At 28.9% G+C, this 12810-nt stretch overlaps 1 protein-coding gene across 2 annotated transcripts; it reads left to right on the top strand.

The window, feature by feature from the left end:
- The first annotated feature begins 918 nt into the window (after positions 1-918).
- LOC111293832 (Transmembrane amino acid transporter family protein) lies at positions 919-8460 on the top strand. Of its 2 annotated transcripts, none has more exons than XM_089743402.1 (13): positions 919-1226; positions 1334-1541; positions 2130-2416; positions 2728-2942; positions 3328-3351; positions 3441-3621; positions 3724-3943; positions 4021-4156; positions 4246-4263; positions 4351-4498; positions 6544-6587; positions 7015-7077; positions 7944-8460. In XM_089743402.1, the coding sequence occupies exons 2-13, from the start codon at positions 1339-1341 to the stop codon at positions 8034-8036; spliced, it is 1632 nt and encodes a 543-aa protein (XP_089599528.1). In that variant the 5' UTR covers positions 919-1226; positions 1334-1338; the 3' UTR covers positions 8037-8460. The 2 variants fall into 2 exon arrangements, with proteins under 2 accessions (XP_089599528.1, XP_089599529.1); XM_089743403.1 differs by having other exon boundaries at positions 1337-1541.
- The last annotated feature ends 4350 nt before the right edge of the window (positions 8461-12810 follow it).

The following is a 12810-nucleotide window of genomic DNA, read 5'->3' on the forward strand; positions in this document are numbered from 1 at the left end:
TTTTTAATAAATTAAATAATTTATTTATTTATATTATATCTAATATAATATAATATAAATGCACAAATCATCGAGTGTAAGAAGCCGACAAGGGGTTCAAAATTTTGAAATGATCACGTGAAACAAACAACCGTGGTGTAAGAAGTAATGGACAAGCGTAGCAAAGAAATTGCGTAGAATAGAGGAACATCGGAGAACGTGTAAATATGTGGCAGCGGCAGCAGCTCCTATGACTGGCTCACATGAGTAAATAAATGCATTTTAAAAAGCTTCGGCCCAAAACCATTATTCACAAACCGACAAACAATACCCATCAAACGTTCCATAAATTTTGTAATCCCAAACTCCCATGAATCGCTGCATGATTATCGACCATTCCATTGCTATCCCACCCGCAATCTTACAGCGTCTTGCTTTTCTTGTTTGTTTCCTTCGGTTTCTTAGTAACTCCTCCCCCATCTTTTTTTCCTTTTATTTTTTGTTTTGAAGGACTCGTAATAATTTATATATTTTTTATCATATTTAATATATATATAATGATATAAATTATTAAAATATAAAATAATTTAAATTATAAATTATATTTAAATATTAAATATAAATATAATAGTTAATAAATATGTTATATATAATATAATACGATTAATATATATAATTAATTTATTTAAATATAACATAAATAAATATGAATAATATAAATATAAATAAATAAATATAATTAATATGAATATATATCATTATATAATTAATATAAATATATTATATAAATATAATTAAATAAATAAATAATTATAAATTATTTATAATTTATAATTTAATAAATTTAACATATTAATAATATAAAACAATACTTATGTATTAAAAAAATAAAAATTTTTTTCCGAAGGCATATATATTAATGTGGCAACGCCTTAAAATGGGAAGAACAAATGTTTTGCCGGAAGCATCTAGTATCATCTTATCTCTCCTGTATTAAAAAAAAACCCTTGATTTCCTATTCTCCTTATTTGTCTCCTTCCATACTTTGCATTCCAAAACTGTCCCAACTTCTGGAGCTTCATTCACATCCATCCATTCCCCTTGAAACCCTGCCATTTTTTTTTTTTAAATTTAGTAAACATACAACCCGTCTAACTAAGTACCAATATTTCCAATTTTTTTTCATATCTCTCTCACTCTTCTCTCAACACTCACCCAAATCCTCATTGTTTTGTGTCATTGATCAGGTGATTGATCCTATCTTTTCTTTCTTCTTCTTTTTTTTCTTGATTTATTGGAATTGGATTCCAGGGTGCTAGAAGCCTTAAAAATCCGTTGCTTTTCTATTTTATAGCAGTTATGGCTGACAAGGTTAAGGAGATGGATAACGAAGAGTTCTTCATGGAAAATGATGATGAGGACGACCTTGAAGAGAGCAAGATAGAGGATGGTAGTATCAGCAGTAGCAGCAGCAGCAAGAACAATAGTTATGATGACGGTGAGGGAGGCAGAAGAGGCCCTTCTGCCGCTTTCTCTTCCCAACAATGGCCACAAAGTTTCAAGTATATATGCCTCTTTCTTCTCTTCTCATTCTCTATCAATTTACTGCATTTAATATATATCATTTCAGTTCGCAGCACACCATTTTTTCTTATAATATTGATTGTTGAAATAACTAATGAAAGAAACATTATTTAAGCCTGGACTGAACCCTCCGTTAGTGATTCTGGATTGCATAATTTCTTCGTATAAAAGCAACTGAGCAAGTAATGGGTTGTTGCTTTTAAGTATATGACATGCTTTTGACTCAATAAAAGGTTCTACTTGGTAGATAGCATGGAAAGAAGGAAGGAAAATATTTAATCTAATGGTTAGGCTAGAAAATAGGAGCGTGGTCAAATTGTTCAGTGGATTAAAACATTTTATCCTTCTTCTTTCCACCCTCCCTACCTCGAAAAACCTAAATGTTGGCACTTTGCTTCGTGTATATAAAAGTTATAACTTTCACTTATCTTCTATAAACAATTGTTAACCATTTACCTTTTTGTCAAATAGCTGCGCTTTTTGGATACATTCTCTGTTGGCTGATGCTTCACCTAATCTTTTTACTTTTCTTTCTTTTTCTGCTTACTTCTTTGTGTTTGTCCCAGAGAGACCATGGATCCTTACACAATCACAGCATCACCAAGCTTCGGAGTTCTAGGGGGAGTTCCAAATTTTGGATATTTGAGTTTTGGCAGTCAGAGCAGAAGTAATTTGGACCTGGATGGAAAGCTTCCTCTTCTGTCTGAACATCAAAAGAGTTATGGGAAGGGTTTTCTAGATAGCATCTCAAGAGCACAGTCATCATGGTCGCAGAAGTATTCAATTCATAAGCAACTTACAGGAGAGTTTTCCGTTGCTTATGGATGTAGTGTGACCCAGACGGTATTTAATTGTATGCTATGTCGATATCATGATCTATTTCCCTTATTTATGATATCTTTGAGTACTTTTGTTTCCTTTATGTCTATGCTTGAAAATGGTTGAGAACCTCTTGTCAAATGATCTAGAAGGAAAATTTGCCTAGTGTTGTCTCTTTATCTGTTCCTATTCATTCCTACGTGCATCCGCGAAAAGAAAACTGGCAGTTCACCACTTCACCTCTTATTACTCTAATCATTGGAATTTAGAAATTAAGAGATAACGGTTATCTGGATGTTCCCTATGGTTCAAATTTTTAACTCCGCATTTATTCTTTTCTGACAGCGGTAAATGTAATGGTTGGAGTTGGGCTTCTATCCACACCTTATACGATAGCAAAAGGAGGCTGGGCAAGCTTGTTGATGCTAATTCTTTTTGCAGTTGTATGTTGTTATACAGCCACACTGATGAAATACTGCTTTGAAAGCAGAGAAGGAATTATATCTTACCCTGATATGGGTGAAGCTGCCTTTGGACGATTCGGACGCCTTTTTATATCTGTCAGTTATCCTACCTTCTTGCTTGTTAGTTAATAAATAGTTTGTTAGGCTAGGAGGGCATTGCTGACAATAGCCTACTATGATAGCGTACATACTGATATCTAACAGTATGCATCTAAATCTAGTACACATTGTTTATTGTCATAAGCATGATTTCTTGTCGCAATTTCAATGTTTCCTCATGCCTCTGCTCATTTGCTAGAGTATAAATATTAAATTTTATTTCAATAATTATTTCTGCTACATCTAACTATCAATGGTGATGTTGATAATAAATTGTGAAGTTGAATGGAAAAAGAAAAACCATTTTTTAATGTAGATTATATTTATTTTCCTTTTGTTTGTAGCCAAATTCTCTAATGCTGTATTTGTTGGGTTGATGCAGATTGTTCTCTATACAGAATTATATGTAAGCTCGCTCTTCTAATTTAGTTTTTATTGAATTCTATGCTGCGAGTTCTCTATCTAATTTACAAAATTTCATTTTAACCTATACAGTCATATTGTGTGGAATTTATTATCATGGAAGGTGACAATCTTACAAGGCTATTTCCTGGAGTTTCTTTGGATTGGCCTGGTTTAAAGCTGGACTCAATTCACATTTTTGGAATTCTAACTGCCTTTGTTGTTCTACCCACTGTCTGGTTAAAAGATCTCCGCCTTATTTCATATCTTTCAGGTGTTGCAACGTTATTTCAAAGATGCTCAATGTAGTCAACTATCTAAAGTGTTGAAGATACATTATGAACTAACATCAGATTTCACATTACTTATTTTGCAGCTGGTGGGGTTGTTACAACATTGGTGATAGTTCTTTGTCTGGTATTCCTTGGTGCAGCTGGTGGTGTGGGCTTCCATCATACTGGTAAAGCTGCGAATTGGAGTGGCATTCCATTTGTAATTGGTGTATATGGATTTTGTCATTCGGGGCATTCTGTGTTTCCAAATATCTATCAATCAATGGCTGATAAATCACAATTTAAGAGGGCAATGCTATATTGGTAAGGATATTTGTTGTGGCATGGAAGGATGTTTCATGCGGTCCTTTTGTTCTGATTTCTTCTTACATCTTGTGCAGCTTTCTTTTATGTATAGTATTGTATGGGGGTGTTGCAACCATGGGTTTTCTTGAGTTTGGTCAAGGCACCTTCTCTCAGATAACTTTGAATATGCCACCACAGGCTTTTGTTTCTAAAATTGCATTGTGGACAACGGTAAGTGTGAGACTCTGCATTTCACTGGTATTTTCACCCAGAGAGAGATTTGGTTAGGTTTTTAAGCTACCTTTCTTGTTGTGTTCCAGGTTATCAACCCACTCACAAAATATCCTTTTGCTTGTATATATTAGAATTATGAACATTAAATTTATGCCATACCAATACACCTGTTTTCTTCCTTGACATTGACCAAATATGCATTGTTGATGATCCCGTTGGCAAGGAGTATAGAGGAGCTGCTGCCAGATGAAGTTTCAAATAGTTTATGGTGTTTCATTCTTCTGAGAGCAGCACTTGTCTTTTCTACTGTTGGTGCTGCATTTGTTATGCCTTTCTTCGGTAAATTTTGGAATTTGCTTTCTTTCAGTGTTCTAGACTTAGTTACATCTCATGCTTCATGATGCAATAAATCATAAAAGCTAAGAAATAATCATAAGTAAACTTAAACTCTTTTGAATTGTGGACACATTACTTGTCTTCCTATTTTATTTTGTTAATATTTTGCAGAAATTATTCCACAAGAAACTTAGAGATATAAATAGCGATTTACTCAATACACTGCACGCAAGCATTATTTTTTTCCAAACTTGTGCTGAGTTATGATTGTGAGAAAGCAACCTACAAAAATAAGAATGTGACTTACTGAAAGTCACATTCAGGGATTATTACCTTGTTGCCACTGTACTCTTGGTTGATAGTCAATCATACCACTCTACTTTCGTTTGGTTCAATTCACACATTCAACTTTTATTTTGGTCCAAATTTGGTCAAAAGTTAATGGAAAGGGATATTTTATGGAATATTCCCTTTCAACCATTAAAAAAAAAGTAAATTTGCTGATTTGAAAAAAAAAATAAAGTAAAAGAAAATTGTTGATGTGGATTTTGAAACTAAAGTTTTATTTTTTCCTTTCTTTTTATTTTTTCATTTTTCATTTTTTATTTCCTTTTCCTCCCTTTCCTTGGTCACTGGCCGCCAGTGTTTGGCACCAGTCCAATGTTGAACTGGCAAAGGCCTAAGGTAAGCTGGCATTAGTGCCATATGATTTTTTTCCATTAATTCTTTGTAACCCATCCTAGCGGCATATTTGGCTAAAGTTAATGTCAAATTTGGACCAACATATAAGTTCATTGAGAGATTTGACACAAAATGGAAATAGAGCTGTGACACTGGATATTGATGCAAAGTACGATGGCAAATTATCCCTAAAATTTGCGGTATCATTTAGCAATTAAAAGTAATTTGAACTAGTCGTGTTAGATATCTGTAGTTCAATTAATTGTCAGGCATGTGAATCAACAATACAAGGATTATTCTACAAATTAGAACAGGCACATCTACTGATAACTATATTTAAGTTGACAAGAAAAGAGGTGTAATATTAAACCATAGAAAAGATTTGTTTTCCATTGTTATAAAAGAAAATGCCGACACTAAGTTAGGTGAGATGCATCTTGTTTTGTTTACATTTTCTTCTCCTTAGGCGCATTCCTACCTTTAAGCTGTTTTCAGTGTCCACTATTGATTTGTGTGTTTGTGTGGGGGGGGGGGGGGGGATTGTACTGGTCCACTTTGGATAAACTAATCCATCTAATCCATTTAAATTCACCTCAAACTTTATGAATATATTATTCAGTCATCTGGCAACCGGTATATATGGTTTTAGATAAATCTATATTGTGCCCATGAAGATGAGGGTGTGAGCTTGTAGCAAAGGACAAGTCTGCTGGAACCTTTAGGTTGGCTTGGAATGCATGCACGAACAAATTGCTCGGTTGTGTTAAGAATTAAATCTGTCATTTAATTTCTTAGTGCCCAGTTACTGCTAAATTGAGGAAAAATAAAGAAGAAATAGGGATAAGAATTGCAGAAATTAGTTGGTTGCTATACAGCCTGACCGTATTATAATTAATTTCAAATCATTCATCTGCAATTAAACAATTTTGCATGCTTAACTAGTTACTGCTGTCAACTATTGTTGTATACAGAATGACTATCTTTTGAAAGCTTCTTGTCTAGTACCATACTGTATGAGTGGCCTAATGAATCGGATTTGGAATTTGTATAATTTAAATGAGGAAGTTCAGATAAAATCAAAACCTAATTTGGTTAGGTTAAGAGAATGAGTTCCTGTTTGGAATGATGCCAAAGGTTAAAAATCTAAATTATGCTTCAAAATATACTAGTTATAACATGATCACAATTTTAGCTAACATTTTTAATGTTTTAGAATTTTGGAAAATGGTTGTATAATGACTCGAAATAGATTTTTCTTCGTGATTTTGAGTAGCTTCAGCCTTTTTATTGGTACTTTATTATTATCCATACCATTAAATTTATTATTAGAGTTGAGTGATTTAAATGTGACATTGCTTTGATCACAGGTCTTATGATGGCTTTAATTGGTTCTCTTCTCAGCTCTATGGTGGTAAGTACCGTGTTCTGTTTATTCTTTTATTAGAAATGAAAAAAGCTATTTTTGTAGCCTTCATCAAATGTACTGAAAATTTTCATTTATCTGCTACTAAGGACTACCTAATTTCCTTTTGGTTACTTTGGAACTTAACTTTTATTTTTTATTAGTAAAACTGCCCAAATGTAGCCGCAAGTACAATTTTTTTTTTTATTAAAATGGACAAATAATCTCACCTATTTTGAAACATACTTGTATTTCATCAAGGGTTTTGACATGCATTAATGTTCACGCAGTCAAATTTTGCCAAAGATGACAGTCTAGTTTAAGAAATAAAATAAATAGCTTTGATTTCTTTTTAATCCTGGTATTATTCCAAAATATTAAAAGGATTGTTTCTGGACCTTGGCATTCTGTTTATGCATTATTTGCTTTATTTCAGGCTATAATAATGCCATCACTATGCTTCATAAAGATTGTTGGAAGAAAAGCTACAAGGGCACAGGTAAGCAGAATAATTTGTTACTTAAATTTCTGCTCTTTTTCTTTTCTTAAAGAAAAAAAACTTGTTACTTGCATGTGTCTTTTAAATATTTTCTTATGTAAATGGAATAGGAAAAGTAGAATAATTGAGAACAAAGATAATAAATTGAGGTTAAATTTTTCATAGATGCATTTATGCATTGAACAACCATTGAGATTATTTTAAAGTTGCTAGCTTGCATCAGTTATTATTTAAAGACAAAATGCATAATACGTCACCCATGTTGGTTGATGCATTGTAGCAGACAGAATTACATCCAAATGTAGCTTGGTTGATGTGTAGCAATGTTGGCAATGAAACTAGAATATAACAACACTTACATGTGAACCAGAGTCATTATGTACGTATATGTGAATGCATCTGTTATCACGAGTTGAAATTAACTCTTGGCCGGGTAGATTAGAAGCTTGAGATTTTAGATATATTGATGCTTTCTAATAAAAGAAAGATAGCTGTTGGCATCATTAATCCTAAGTTCTAACAATTGATGGAATGCAATTTTAGCGCTAACATATTCTTGGCTAACTGCTTCAAAACAAAAGCAGATGTTGCTTGGATCATGATTAAAAATAACAATGGTATTGAGAAGAATTTGGTGGTTTAATTATAAATTACCACTTTGAATATTTGAGACTAAAGCATGTAGTGTTCTTTTATGTTATTGGTGTCTTATGTGAAAGCCCTTGTTGAGAAATTTCATTGTGTTGCTTTAAAATACCATGTGATCTTCTTGGGTTGCTTCATCTCCATCATATATATATATATATATATATATATGCTCGTATATTGTGCTCACCATTAAAAGAAGGTTTTCAACATATGAACAGATTGTTTTGAGTGCCACAATTGCTGTATTTGGTATTGCCTGTGCTATTGTTGGGACATATTCTACATTAAGAGGAATAACTAGTCATTACTGAAATCTAGAGCATGGCTTCCTCCCTGCTGATTTACAACGTGTAGATTGTCATCATGGTGATGCTAATTCTCGTCGCAGCATCACTACAGTTACATAAATCAATGTCTTTCAGCCGTGAAAAGGACCTTTCACTCGCGAGCTGCCCGGAAAATCTAGTTCCAAATACATTGATAAGGCATTAAAGAATATTAGGATTAAGACATGCGCTTTTTGTTGTTTGTAATGGTGATTGTTTGGATATTTCCCCTGTTTACTTTGTCACATTTTATTTTAGGTAAAGGCCTTGGTTTCCTGGAGTTGAATCTGGCCTGTTAATGACCATGAACTAAGATTTTTCTGAATTCTGATTGTTGCCAATATTTTCTATCTTATTGTAGCAATTACCAAATGAAATTGCTTGAATTAACATGTGGCTTGAAATCTTGGATAGTGGTGTGCACATGATTTTATATTTTTAAAGAATAAATGTGAATATGTAATTGGGAAAGGAAAAAAAAAAGCAAGGGACAATTCTTCCTAGAGGTATTATTGTTAAGGAACTCGAGATTGTGAATGTGGAATATTCTGTCATTGTTTATGGAGTTTGCTAATTCTCAATTTATGAAATGCAAAGCAAAAAAAAAAAAAAAAATGCAAATTTACCATAACATTAAAATTATTTAACATGTTTTAATTATGTAAAATAACGGATTATATAACTAAGTTTCATTACATCAGCAAAATAATAGAAATTATATATACATTAATCGATTAATTTTAAAACCAATAATCATTACTGTATTATGAAAAAATTATATAAAATATAAAATTTAATTTAATTGATTTATGTTATGATCTTTAAAAAGTAATTTTTAACGAATATAAGGTTTGAATCTTATCTTGTACAACCTATTCACTTTATCCTAATATTATAATTTTTTATATAAATTATAAGAAATAAAGATCAATTTTTTTAAAACTATTAAATAATTAACTAACATTATATCAATTTCTTTCCAAACTTTGAATCATGGTTAGTTCGAGCTTAAGTTAACAATGTTTAATTTGCTTTATCTGCCAAAAGAAAATAAAATAAAATGTGCAAAAAAAAGTGTTAACGAAAATTAGTTAAAGAAAAGGCTATTTTTTTTTTTTTTTTTAATTCTTCTTTCTCCTCTCTTTTGTACTCTCACTCTTGATCTCCCTTATCCCAGTTGATTTTGACCGGATAAGGCTAACGGAGGCTGGATCCGACATCAATATTATCAGAAATGACCTTTAAAATAGGTTGGAAAGGTCTAAAAGAAGTCAGACCTCAAATAGATCTCTTTTACTCCAATTGGTGTAGAAATTATTTTTGGTCATGCTAGCTCCTAATCAGGTTTTCATTAGTTTGATCCGATTAGAACAAATTCGGATTGACAAAATTGAAAGTGAAAATAGGAAACAGATGAAAGAAGAAAACAAAAGAAAAATTAAAACATTTTATATTTAAGAAATATTTATTTATTTTTTTTTTGGCCACAATATCTTGCCACATCAACTTCCATGCAGGTAAAAAAGCAACTGGTTAGGGACAACTCGAAGCTTACATCTTGTCAATCTTCGGTTAAGATTAAAAGGTTACATGGGTACAACTAGAAGGATAAATAGTTACTTGGATACGAAAAAAAATATAAAAAATAAAAATTTTTATAATTATTTTAGTATTAAAAAAAAAAAAACTTGAAAAATGGAATTGAGTGCTCTAAACTAGTTTACGTTCTCCTTTTCAGGATTGAGTGCCCGATAGAAGTGACAATAATATGAACGAAACAAGGCTCAAAATCATGTTCGTTTCGAACTAAAAAGTCAAGAATTTAATTTAAAAAATTATGAATCCAACACGAATTAATTTGAAATAATTTAAATTTCGGAGCAAATTAATTCCAAAATAATTTAAACTGAATTAATTCATACTTAAAGTAGTTTTGAAGAGACAAACTTGATTTAAAACTCATAAAAACTTAAATTTTTAACCGAAAAAATCCATTGCGTAATTAAATAATTTTTGTCTCAAATAAGTAAACGAACAAATGATAAACTCTTTTTTAATGAATATTTTAATTTTAAAAAATAATATTATTTATAATTTATACAATTACATAAATAATGTATTTTCAATTTTTCCATGTTGAATAATTGAATTGGATTACTAAAATAATTTAAGACAGTCTAAATATGAATATAAAACGATTTTTTATGCAACATCTGTTATTTAAAAGAGTTAACTATAAAATCAAGGCTGGTGAGAAATGGGTAACTTGGGGGGAGGGTGTTTTGCCTCCTCAGTTGCCACCATTTTATTTTTGTTATTTTAAAAATTTTTTTCTCGAAATTTTAAATCCAATTTTATAAAGGGAAAAAGATTTTAATAAATTAATATTTTAGTTCCATTTGAATTTTAATTAATTAATTATTATTTATTCATAAAATTAAAATTGAATTGAGAATAAAGTTATTTCTTAGCCTAACATAAATATGTACAAATAAAAATTTGTTCTAATTTTAAATAATATATTTTTTTAATTTATGAATATTAAGAATGATTGTATTTAAGTAATTGTATGCATTGAGTTTCTTTAAATAAAATTTAAATGCTTTATTTTTATATTTATATAAAATAAAATTAACACTAAATTATTAAGTGAAAAAAATTTAATCAACCAAGAAATCTTTGTTCTTCAGTATTAATGTTCAAATCACCAAAAGTTAAAATTAAATCAATATTATATGAATACTTTTGGTTTTAAATCTTGTGATTAATTTCCTATAAATTATAAATAACAATTAATAAGGTTAGCAGTAAGACCAATTAATTAATTGATTAGTTAAATATTATACTTATTAAGCCATTTCAAATCAAGATAATAGATACCTTAATTATTAATTATTAATAATTATTATTGCATATATGATCAAATGTTAAAACAAATCTACATCTAATCTAATTATAATTGGTAGCATTACTTAGCATTTATTCATTCGCTGAATTCCGAAATTATTCTGTCATATAATTATAAAGCTTATTCTTACATATAATTATAAAGTTTAAATTCGCTCAAAATATTAATATTTAAAATTAAAAAAAATAATTTTTTTCTTTTTTTTGTAATTTATTAATTTAATTAATTTTAATTGAATTTATGAGTAATTTGATTTAAGTCCAATTTAATTTTGTTAAATGTGGTTTAAAATTAAATCATTATTTTAATATTTTGCATAAAAAATTAGATATTATCTTATTATAAGTAATAAAATAAATATATTTTATCTATTATAAAAAATAAAATAAATGAAGCTTATCCCATTATAATAAAAATATTTTAAAAATTTTTGAGTTTAATTAAATCGAATCTAAATCTCAAACGATGAAACTCAAACCTAATTTTATTTTTTTGATCAAATCTTATTTATTTTTTTAAATTTTTTAACGAATTTAATATTAATATTCAAATCTTTTAAATTGTCGAGCGAACTTTGAGGTTTGGAAGAATCTTCCAAACCATAAACAAGTCTACGTAGCAGCAACACGCGGGAAATAATATTATTATATTAATTAATTTTAAACATCACATGCGTTGTCGGAAACTTTGATTAAAGTTACAAAAAGGGATAACTTCATAGTCAACCCATTTATTTTATCAAAATTTTCAATGTGGTGCTTAAATTTTAAAAATACACAATGTAGCTCTCGTACCATCAGTCCGTGTGTCGATGTGGTACCATGGGTTAACACTGTCAAGTAAACATACTGACGTAGCTACTATCCAATGAAATGGTAATCCATGACAATTTTTAGCCATGTCATCTTACCACATCATCATCAAAATTTGAAGGAACTGTACATGTGGCATTCAAGTGGTTGCCTCATATCATTTTTAATAAAAATAAAAATTTTTATTTTTGAAATATAAAATAACATCAAAATTTTTTTCAAAATTATTATTTTTCTTTCTTTCGTTTTTTTTCTTTCTTCCTTTTGTGAAAAAAAATATTTTCTTTTTAATAAATTAATAAATAAATATTATATTATGAACTTAAAATAAAATTTATTATATTATATTATTATTTTAACAAAAAATGAATAACTACATAATTAATAAAAATTGAAAAAATGATAAATTACTATTATTTTTTATTACTTTTTATTATTTATTAACAAAACTATTATTTGACATAAAAAATTTAATAATTTCAATTATTTAATAATTTTATAAATATTAAATAATTTAAAATTTTTATTACATATACAAATTTTAATATAACATTTTTAATAATTATTTTCTCATCTCATTATAAATTATTTTACTGCAACTGCTGTTTTTATATCTAAATATATATGTAAAGATAGATCTAAAAGTTTTACTCATTGAGAGCAAATTCTTAAGTAATATTTCTTTACACTATTTCCTTTAACATTATTTTAATTTAAAAATAAATTTCATTAACACAAAATATCAAATACTTTTAGAAATGTAAAATAATAAAAGATTAATATAAAAATGATAAAATTATAAAAATTCAATTTTATACAAAAATAAAAAACTCTCTACAAGAGTTTTTTTTTTTACATTTTCTTTCATAAATAATTGTTTTAGAAACAACTTTTATCTATAATTTAAAAGAATATATATTATCCAAGTTTACTTCTAGCATGTTGTAATTAAATAAATTCACACTACCAGGAATACTAAACAAGTCACATAACTTCAAAGAATAAGAAAAAATCCATAACTTCATAAATGTTAAATCTT

The sequence above is a fragment of the Durio zibethinus genome, chromosome 14 (assembly GCF_047325235.1).
Source record: "Durio zibethinus cultivar Kanyao isolate XHJ-2024 chromosome 14, ASM4732523v1, whole genome shotgun sequence".
Lineage (NCBI taxonomy): Eukaryota > Viridiplantae > Streptophyta > Magnoliopsida > Malvales > Malvaceae > Durio > Durio zibethinus.

Bases quoted from the DNA above. Each gene is read 5' to 3' on its own strand.
- LOC111293832 (XM_089743402.1), top strand. From the start codon at position 1,339: ATGGCTGACAAGGTTAAGGAGATGGATAACGAAGAGTTCTTCATGGAA. The intron at 3,622-3,723 runs GTGTTGCAACGT...CTTATTTTGCAG, and splicing joins CCTTATTTCATATCTTTCAG to CTGGTGGGGTTGTTACAACA. The intron at 4,499-6,543 runs GTAAATTTTGGA...CTTTGATCACAG, and splicing joins ATTTGTTATGCCTTTCTTCG to GTCTTATGATGGCTTTAATT.